At 38.4% G+C, this 10,466-nt stretch overlaps 2 protein-coding genes across 3 annotated transcripts in view; both read left to right on the top strand.

Moving 5' to 3' along the window:
- LOC18773758 overlaps positions 1-1,519 on the top strand; it is a 6,409-nt gene extending 4,890 nt beyond the window's left edge. The window contains exon 4 of the mRNA XM_020566881.1: positions 459-1,519. Coding sequence (XP_020422470.1) covers positions 459-1,331 — 873 coding nt within the window. The 3' untranslated portion in view covers positions 1,332-1,519. The remainder of the gene's footprint in view (positions 1-458) is intronic.
- LOC18772010 (LOB domain-containing protein 6) lies at positions 4,802-7,839 on the top strand. 2 transcript variants are annotated; one of them, XR_002272106.1, is made up of 3 exons: positions 4,802-5,213; positions 5,868-6,680; positions 7,505-7,839. XR_002272106.1 is itself a non-coding variant. In XM_020566347.1 (2 exons), the coding sequence occupies exon 2, from the start codon at positions 5,884-5,886 to the stop codon at positions 6,622-6,624; it is 741 nt and encodes a 246-aa protein (XP_020421936.1). In that variant the 5' UTR covers positions 4,802-5,213; positions 5,868-5,883; the 3' UTR covers positions 6,625-6,955. The 2 variants fall into 2 exon arrangements, 1 of the variants encoding a protein (XP_020421936.1); XM_020566347.1 differs by lacking the exon at positions 7,505-7,839 and having other exon boundaries at positions 5,868-6,955.

Below are 10,466 nucleotides of genomic sequence, written 5' to 3'. Positions count from 1 at the left end.
CTAAAATACAAAACACTAACACATCAATCCTACCAGCATCAATTATGTCCTTAGACTCTATCAAAGCGCGTTTAGAGTCTATGCTAGAGTTCATGCTAGTGTCTAGGAAATGGCGACACAAATTTCGTACTAACACTCTATCATGGGTCTGTCGACTGGTCACCGGTTTTTCACCGACCAGTCAGGATGTACAGTTTCTTCTCCCTTTAGACTGTCAGTCATGTAGTACAGAACCTTGTAATCTTGACTATCAACAGAATCCTAGCGGTGGCCATTAACATCCGACCGATGGCTCTTATACAAATAATGTTAATACTTTTTCGTCGATCTTGGGTGTATTATACTTTTCATTCATTGGTATACCGTATACGTAGTATATATGGTCCCGTATTCTGAGTCATATATATTCATTATTTGCATTAACTAATGAAAGGAATTGAACGAGAGCATTAAACCAGTTTGCAGGTGGCAATTGCAACTCAGAGGCAGTTGAGAGAAGAAATGGCCATGGGAGGCCAAAACAGAAAATCCCTGTCATGATCCCGAGCCAAAGACGAAGTAGCAGCAGCAGCACAGTATCATCGAACGTTAACGCCCAAACAAAAAACAGTAGCAAAGCAAGAGCAAGAGCGGTACCAGCAGTAGTTAATCATCATCTCAACCAGAAAGCAGCCGTTGAGTCTGACGGTGACCTCACAAGATTAAAAAGGTCAGCAAATAATAATAATATGGTCAATGAAAGTTATAAGGCCAATAATATCGACCAAAAAGATGGAAGCCGTAGTAGTATTAGTGGTGCAGATTTTGTTTCGTCGAGCAGGCCCATGGAGGAAGGAGTGAAAATGGTATATTCAAAAGCAAAGCCAACAACAGCTAGTAGCACAAGCACTAGAAGAGGTGGAGTCTCCATTGTGTCATCGTCGACTCAAATTGCGGCTGGCTTTTGTGACGAAAAACCTCCTCCTAATCTGAGGACAGAACAACGCTCAACATCTGCTAGCACCACACGGGGACGGGGTCGAGCCAGCGCGTCGACGCACCAGATACAGAAAGCAGCTGATCATCATCAACCTGCCGCAAAACTATTACCAAGGAGGCAATCATGCTCACCAAGCGTCTCCAGGGGTCGGAAAGTAGTGGAGGTGCAGGAGGAGGCTACTACTGCTAGTCTAAAAGGAAGAATTCAATTTCAAACAGGAAATGGAACGCAAGTTTTGGGAAGTAGAATGGTGCAGAGAGTGATGAATGCTAGAAAATCAGTTACTCGTGAATGTCATCATGAAGAAAAAGATCATAAAAAACCCAATTCACGGTTTCCCATGCATTCGTGAAAGCTCTGGTTTTGGAAGAATATTGCACGGCACGGCACTGCCTAATTAATTTAAGAGACTACATTAATTATATCTATAGATATATATATAGCTCTCAAACATAAGTACGTGCATGCATACGAACATATATATGCTTCTTTCTTTCATTTTTCTTTTGGCAATTGAGTTATAATCCTATTTATTTTTGCTTTATTCAATCTTTTAATTAAAAGATGGAATTGAAGTAACATTGCGACTGAAAGAAGCAGAATCCCAGAGCACCACTTCAAAGCGATGATGTATTTTGTTTTCTTTGTTCTTTTAGCCAGAAGAAGCGATATGATATTATTCCAAGTAAAAAAGTACAAGGGGATGGCTTAAAACCAATAGTTCATTATCTAATGGATTTTTCTGTAACTCGTCAATTTGAGATACAATTCGTTATTTTCCTTCATTTCGATACTGATTGTGAAATTGCATTGTTGTGTCAGAAGAAGGATAGCTATACTGATTCAGTATACTCTAAAGACACCCTTGGTACAATATTGACGATCTCACACGATGCATTTTTACATCCCACATCTTCGGCAGATTGCTTAGCTCCGTTCATCTTCGGCGCAAGAGCGCTCGATCAGTGAGCTATTACCCACTCTTTCAAGGGTGGCTGCTTCTAGGCAAACTTCCTGACTGTCTCTACACCCCTACCTCCTTTATCACTAAGCGGTCATTTAGGGGCCTTAGCTGGTGATCCAGGCTGTTTCCCTCTCGACGATGAAGCTTAATATTATTTCTGGTGCCATTATTTCTACCTCTGCAGCTAGATAAACTTACCACTTCCACTATAGCCCTTAGTACTATCAAGAAAAGCATTCTACTCAAATATTGTTTATTTCATTTGCGGAAAGCTCAAAATGATTTAAACATCCTGCATATTTACAAAATTGCACTTTAAATTCAAATTGGACCAAGCCATCGCTATTCCAAGCCCATCATCAACTTTCTTCATTTTCATTTATTTGTTTTGTTTTTCTTCATCATTATTGTTGTTTCGTAATGTTTAACAAAACAGACACAAAATCTTGGATTCAATTGATTGGGTGAGTGATTTAGCCGCATTGAATATTTTCGTTGACCAATATATACATGTTTTGAACATTAAAATCTGTGTATCAATTACGGTGATAAAGTGGGTAATTTGAATATCTGCAACTTAAAAAATAAATAATAATTAATCTGAATATCTGCAAAGGCGATGCAAATATTATTAAACTAGAATGTTAGACATGGGTAGTCCCACAGTGGTGTGGGCACTGGGCAGCGAATAATGGACTTATCACATTTTTGGTATTTTTAAATATTTTTTTTCGATTTTTTTTTTCGTTGTTGACGTCATCAATGACGTCAGCAAGCCCATGCAAAATTTGCCTTTGGGCCTGTCCAGGCTTGCGGAGCCCATAAACTGCCCAATCTTCTATTGCGCGCTGGAGACCAAGCCCAGGCCCTAGACCCCCTCCTGTCCGGGCAAATTGGGAGCACTGGAGGTGTTCTAATATAGAGGTGGAGTCCATTAATACAGTGGGGTCCACCTATATTAAAGAGATTATACACAATGTAGTATAAAAACATAATAAGCCTGAACATTTTCCTTTAAAATCAAACAATAGAAAAGAGAGAGAGAGAGAAAGATATGCTACAACTTGTAGCTACCGTACATACTGGGGATGAGAAGATGGGTCATGTCACTACGAACATCGCGTTGAAATTAAAATGAGATAGGATGGGAGGCTGAAAGAGGGAAGAGAAACTCTTATGCAATGGGGATAACACTTTTTGCTATTCCCGATCAATAACACAATCAGAGGTGAAGCTAGGAATTTAAATAAGAGGGGGCACCCTTAAAAATTCAAACATTTTCTTTTATGACAAATCAACCTAGTTTTTAAGAAATCCCTATTTCTCTAAAAAAAAATTCTTAATTTTTTGAATAAATAACCTATCACTCTTTTATGATAACAAATACATGCAATTCAAAAGAAATTTAGACATGAGAATGAAAGAGAAGCAAAGAAAATAGTGGGTATTTAAGAATTTGTGAGGAATTTTATAATATTTTTACAATATCACTAACATATAATTGTCTATACAATATTTGAGAGGGGTCCAGTGCCCACTCTGGGCATGCATTGGCTCCGTCAGTGAACACAATGATACATGAGATAATGTTTTTACATGTAATTGTATTATTGGTTGGGGATAACAAAACAGTGATATTCCTATTATAAGAAAAAAAATTTAGGAGGAGGGAGGGAGAGATAGATCATAGATATCCTTCCCTTCCCTTCCCCTCCCTATAATTAATTAGTTAATTAGTTAATGTAATGTATGTTAAATAAATAATACTAGGCATAAGCATTACCACATTTATATACCATATTATGTACTGCCACTCTAATAGTGGTAATATACCCTACTCAACCTGAAGGTCAAGATCAAGGCCCTCAACCAAATTGCCTTTTTTCTATCACTATCTGACCGCCCACTCGCCAACACCAACTCATCATCAACTCTGTGTTTGCTTTCTCCGCGTCTTCTTAGCCTCTGCTTCTGGGAGAATTTTCCCTGCCTCGCACCCAAGGCTATATATCTCTCTCTCCCTCAACGTACGGTACTCAAGTCATGTACGAGTCATTTCCTTAGCCTTAGGACTGCCTTGTGTGATCATCATCTTTATATGCTTATTCCGTGCCATTTGTTTTTCCGGCGAACAATTAGAAGCCATCCCTAAGAGAAAGAGTGCCAAATTAAAAAGAAGACGACATTGCATGAAGCCTCTTAGATATATATAGGTATCCTCCACCGCTTCCTTCTCCTCAAAAGTAGCTCAGCTCAGAAGAAAAAAAGAAAATGAAAAAACCAGATAGTTGAAACAGAGAAGAAGATAGAAGAAGAAATAAACATCCATCAGTCATCAGTGGAGGAGATTCAAGAGATGAGAATTATATAGTTGGAAGGCTTCGTGTTGATGTTCCATATTCACAAAGTCTACTAGCTAGTAAAAGTTTCATCAAGAAAATAAGAAGGTTTGACCGAAGAAATCGAGGCCACCACAAGTACTCTCTCTCTCTCTCTCTCTCTCTCTCTCTCTCCTCCCATTTGTCATCTTTTAAAATTTCAGCTAGCATAAATAGTATGATTATTCTTTTTGCTAAACTTTGAGGACAATATATATAAAGGAAGAAGAATACAAGAGAAATGGCTCTCTCTCATCAAAGTTCCTCCCCTCCCCCCACATAGTCAGAGAGAGTCATTGAGTCAGACTCCTCTTAATTCTTATTCTTTTTTCATTCTTGCTCCCAGGAGGACCCATCCCATGGCCAGCCTTTGTTTTTTGCTTTTATAGACATTATTTATTTATTTTTTGATAAGCTTATTATTATTACTATCATCCCAAGAAAGTCTTGAATTAATTAAAACTAAGTAGTCCCGTTTGATATAATAAATCTTTGCAGAGACAGAAAAATGAAGTAATACATCTATCTATCTATATCTTTAGTATGAAAGTCAAGCAAGATCTGCTTCCAAAGTGTTCATCGAAAACAGTGAAATAGATAGAGAGCCCTTTTTTCCTTGAACTCCTTCCTTCCTTCACGAGATCCAATCTCTCAAGCTCAAACCCACGGGTAAATCACCTTTCTTTTTAATTTAAATATTATTATACAAACTACTTTATGCTTCCTCCCTCTCCTTCCTCATCATCAAGGTTCAAAATCAAAACCCTACCCACCCACGACCCAGCCCTCAAATTATCTCTTTTTCTCTCCTCCATCCCTCTCCTCTCTCTAGCTAATAGCTATCATCATCAAGTCAACAGATACTTGCACCGCTGCCGCCTAGGGTTTCTGGGTAACTAGAACTACACTAGAAAATACTAGTTATATGTATAATATTCATGTATATATATGCTCATTACTCACTGTATATTATCTAACTTGCCTTTTACAGCAGTAAGCCAGATCTCTTATACTTGACTCAAAACGAAAAAGATTTTGTTTTGATTTTTTTTTTTAAGAAAAAAGGTATTAGGAAAGAATAGCTGGCACCAGATCCTGCAGCAGGGTATATGTCAATGTTTTCGTACTCTGTTTTCACTTTCTCCTTCCGCCATACCAATTTCGGATGAACTCGGGCAAATTTCGATTATTTCCAACTTTGATTTTCTTTTTTTCTTTTTTTGGAATTGATTAAGGTAATTCATAGGGAAATTCCAACTTTGATTGATCGGTGCTGCCTTTAGTATCCTGATCCAAATTATGCCATTATGGCCAAGCGGCTGCCATAGATTTCGCATTTCGTCCTCCTAATCCAAATTTGTTTCTTTGTGTATACTTGTTCTCTACTTGGTTCTATTCAAGAATCTTTAATTATTTTCCTACAAGTACGTTTCTTCCTTTTTTATTGTCAAAAGTAGACTCATTTGTTCTTGAGTGCAAGAATTCAAAATCAATATTAATAAGGCCCGGGACATTCATTAGTTAATTAATTAATTAATCGTTGCAGAGTAGGAAGAGGTGGAATGATGGCATCATCATCGTCGTCGTCGAATTCGCCATGCGCGGCGTGCAAATTCCTGCGACGCAAGTGCCAGCCAGAGTGTGTATTTGCACCCTACTTCCCACCGGACCAGCCGCAGAAGTTTGCAAACGTTCACAAAGTGTTCGGGGCAAGCAACGTCACCAAATTGCTTAACGAGTTGCACCCCCACCAGCGTGAGGACGCCGTCAACTCTCTTGCCTACGAGGCTGACATGCGCCTCCGCGATCCCGTCTACGGCTGCGTTGGAGTCATCTCTCTCCTCCAACACCAACTCCGCCAGCTTCAGATGGATCTTACCTGTGCCAAATCCGAACTCTCCAAATATCAGAACCTGCAGCACGGCCTCACTGCCAGCCACGGTCTCATAGCCGCCGCCGCCGCTGCTGCCGCTGCCCACACCCACCACCCTCTTCATTTACAGTCCTCCTCCTCCACCTTACACAACAACAACAACAACTTGGGGATGGGAATCAATCTCATTTCAGGCGGCGGCGGAGGCCGAGATCACTACCCCCACCAGTTTTTCCCTAGAGATCGAGACCATCAACATCAGCAACAGATGATGATCAGGAGTTTTGATGCCGGAAACAACTACGATGCAAGCCTTTTAGCCATGAACGTCTCCGCCGCCGCGGGTGGCATTCATGGCCAACTCACTCATCAGTTCCAGCAACCTAGGGCTGCTGCTGGCGACGATCGCCGAACCATTGATCCCTCTTAATTAGGATTTCCTCCATCATTTCCTTACTTTCAACAACTTGCATCGAATTAATTAAGGTATGCCCTATTACATTTACAAATTATATGTGCGTTGTTTGTCATTTTCATTGTCATATCCATTGATGGATCATTTTTCTCCTTCTTCTTTTCATTGTTTTTGTTGTTATTTCCGCTCTTGACTTGAGGCCACAAAATGGATATCTATTAAGTGGCGTTAATTGGTTCTGTTCTGTATGATCAATTTCGAACAATTAGGGTTTCATTGAAATATGCCAATTAGGCCAATTGCTGATCATAATTAGTTATAAGGTTTTCAATAATATTAATTGTATAGGGTTTGTATGCAAAATTTAAATACTCAAGTTCAAGTTTCTCACATGAAAATTATCAATAAAATAATCCAAGTTAATAAGTGCATCCGAAAAAACTCCCAACTTAATTATAAAGAAAAGGAACAAGACACAAATCCCACTGTTGAGTGTTGACCAAAATGGCTACCTACAAAAAGTACTCGTATCAATTCTTTCTTCTTCTTTTTTAACAAATAATATACATAAAAAAAATTAAAAAAATTAAAAAAACTTCTTACTGAAAACGAATAAACGCAACAGTTGGAGGTTGGGATTGTAATATAGCACTCAGTGTGTCCTGCCTGACTCTCAGATTATGCCTTACACTGCGCACGGTTGTATGACAATCTCAACTCAAGCAATTGTAAAAATATGACACCATTTTTTTAATTAAAAATTTCTCTCTCTGGGTCTAGGGGATTGATCCTAATTAGCGAGTTGTATAATTATTTTTTGCTTTGTAAATCATAATTCCACAAATTCATGATTTAGTAACCGTTTCCTATCAATTTGGTTTGATATGCAATGCAGGTATCAAATCTCAAGGAACAATTGGAGAGATTTCAAGAGCCAAAAGAGACAGTGATGTGTGTGTGTGTGTGTGTGTGAGAGAGAGAGAGAGAGAGAGAGAGAGGGTTTACAGTTTATTCTGATTAGTTATATATCTAGTTAATTTATGTCTCTTTGAATTAGTTTCACACATATCTCAACTACATATCTTTTCATGCACAATATTGCGATCCTTCCTCTTCCAAGGAGAAAAAATAAAAATAAAAAAGAGAAAAGAATTTTTCCCACAAAACTGTGCTTGATCTTGCAGTACTCTCACAGTAACACCACCAGTAAGTCGGATTTGTCTTCTTAGGCAGCTGGCACGGTGGGTCTAGATTTGTTTCTACCCTTTGCACTCTTGTCTCAACAGTAAAAAGTATGTTTGCAGTCGAAAGCATCCCATATATTTAAATGTATCGTTGTGATTTTTCTTTATAGATAGTTATTTTACATGCACAAGGAAGGACCCTAGTTAGGATTTTTTTTTGGGTACATTGGGAGGAAAGACAATTTTGAGGTTTCGATCCTGGGTGCCAAGACATTTCATAAATCAATTGACATTTACTGTTTGTTTGTTGTTGAATTAATTGACATATAATGAGCCAGAGCCAGAGTGCAGTACATGAAGCTTTGGTGATCGTACCATTTGAATTTCTACAATTAGCTTATAAGAAAAATTCTGTCAGAAATTGGGTCTACTGCTTAAAGGTATTTGTAGGCTCCAAGTTTAATTGATATGACCACTTGCGTTGCAACAAATTTTGCAACAGCTAGCGACTTCCTTTTTTCAAAAAAATTATATATTTATAATCTGATTGTTTGGAACTTTGGACAGACGCAGCAAAAAGAATAATTTAAGCAGCAACCAGCATACTGCCTTTCGAAATAATATAGAGATAGTAAATGCATGAGTTAAATTAGTTTGGATGTCGCGGACACTGTCAAGTATAAATAAAGCATTTTCCGAACAAAGGCACAAGACAACGGAATAAGACAAAGATACTGGCTGATAGGTGGATGGGAAATTAAGGCAACCCTCAAGAGTTACCCTTTTTTCTCTCTCTCTGCCAGAAACATGAAAGGCCATTCCAGAAAAGATGTCATGGCCATTTACTACTGTCACTTTAATGAAAAAAAACTCAAAATCCGATGCACAAGAGAGAGAGAGAGAGAGAGAGAGAGAGAGAGAGCAAGTAGGAGGAGGAGGAGGAGGGGACAGAGAGGGAGATAGACATGAATTTAATTGAAGTTAATAGCAGATGAGATGAGATACTTCATATTCATCCATACTAGCTAGCTGGTCTATCTTTAATTTGATAGGTGGTCAGTGTAAGACTACTCAGTATGTGTAAAATAAAAGAGGATCCCAATTTCTTCCTTAGGCTGGTCTTGGTTGGTCGTTCAATTCAAAATCAAAACAAGGTCAATTCAAATCTCTAACAAAAGTCAAATCAAAATGAAAAAAAAATAAAATTATATGCATGACAATGATGACGTTAGTGTAATGATCGCTTTGCTTTTAAATGCATTCGCCAGTGTCTCTCGCATACCCATCAGCCATCTGGCAGGGTACTACAAATGCTGACGCATGCTATGTTCTCATTGCATGGCATGGCATGGCATGTCGAATTAATACATACATGCATTCATTCATTCATCATCATGCATAAGCATATAAGCCCCTGTGCAGAGTACATGTATTAAGCAAGTGGGCAACATTGTCATTGAAGAAGAGATGCATACATATATATATACTTACATATTCGCACATCATATATGATATATTCACTCCGCTTTCGGTTAAGAGTTGATATATCTCTTTTTTTATTTTGGATTTTGTTGCTTTTTTTGTTTGATTGTTTGTGTATTTCTTTTTAAAACTAGAGTTCTTTCTTATAACAATAAGGTTTGAAAGGAGATATTCCGACACAAGCAAAGCACGTCTTGTGGTTGTTGCGGAGGCAAAGCAAATAATCAGTGAATAAAATGGAAACAAAGAAACCATAAAAGTGTCTCCTCGTGAGTCGTGGGTGTGTGTGTGTGTTTTTTGGGGGGTAATATTAGCATTTATTTTCGTGTTGTCCCTCTGCGCAGAACACTACCCCACAAGGCAGGCACAAGGGGATCCCATACAAATCCCCCATTTACTACTCAATAAGGCCCGCCCGTTTGCATTGCATTTATTGGATAGTGCCAACACGACACTGGCATTAGCTTAGCTTAGCTTTGCTATACTCTCTCTCTCTCTCTCTCTCTCTCTCTCTATTTCTAACCGTAGTCAGGCAGGCAAGCAGAGAGAGCATGAATATGAGATATGACTAATCCTCAGCACAGCAAAGCTGTCATCACTGCTCAGATCAGTATTATTCCAGAGTCTGCCTGGCCGTTGACTATTCTCTCTCTCCATTGTGTTGTGTTTGAGGAATGTTAGATATCTTTTCTTTTGTGTTTCTCATTCAGTTCGTGTCACCTATATCTAATTCAAACATAATATATTTAAATATAAAATATAATATTTTTGCTTGCAAAGATGTTCAAGAGTTTTTTTTAACACATAATATATGAATTTATATATGAATAGAATACACGACACAAACTAAATAGGAAGAAAAAGTAATAAGAAAAAAGTTTATGTGAGAAAATCCTAAGGAAAGAAACCCTAGTTACCACCCCCTTTGACGGTTGACAGCCCTCCTCCATTCCCCATCCCCTCTCCTCTTCTTATACTCTCTCTCCTCTTTTTGGGTCCCTTTTTCCTTTTTTTGCTTTGTTATTTTGCTTTGTGGTGTGGAAATAGCCACCGTGAAATGTTGTCATCGCCTTGATAGTCGTCGTTTTTGGGCTACACAAGGATTTGCCTCTAGTTGTCAACCTTCAACATGGATTTAAAGCTACAATGCAGGGAAGATATTGGGTTGTGTCGAGGTTTGGGTTTAGCCGG

Source organism: Prunus persica, chromosome G6, assembly GCF_000346465.2.
Source record: "Prunus persica cultivar Lovell chromosome G6, Prunus_persica_NCBIv2, whole genome shotgun sequence".
In the NCBI taxonomy this organism is placed as follows: domain Eukaryota; kingdom Viridiplantae; phylum Streptophyta; class Magnoliopsida; order Rosales; family Rosaceae; genus Prunus; species Prunus persica.
The sequence above is the reverse complement of the archived record's forward strand: the minus strand, read 5'-3'. Positions and strand labels throughout refer to the sequence as shown.

Excerpts from the sequence above, each read along its gene's own strand:
- LOC18772010 (XM_020566347.1), top strand. The coding sequence starts at position 5,884 with ATGATGGCATCATCATCGTCGTCGTCGAATTCGCCATGCGCGGCGTGC.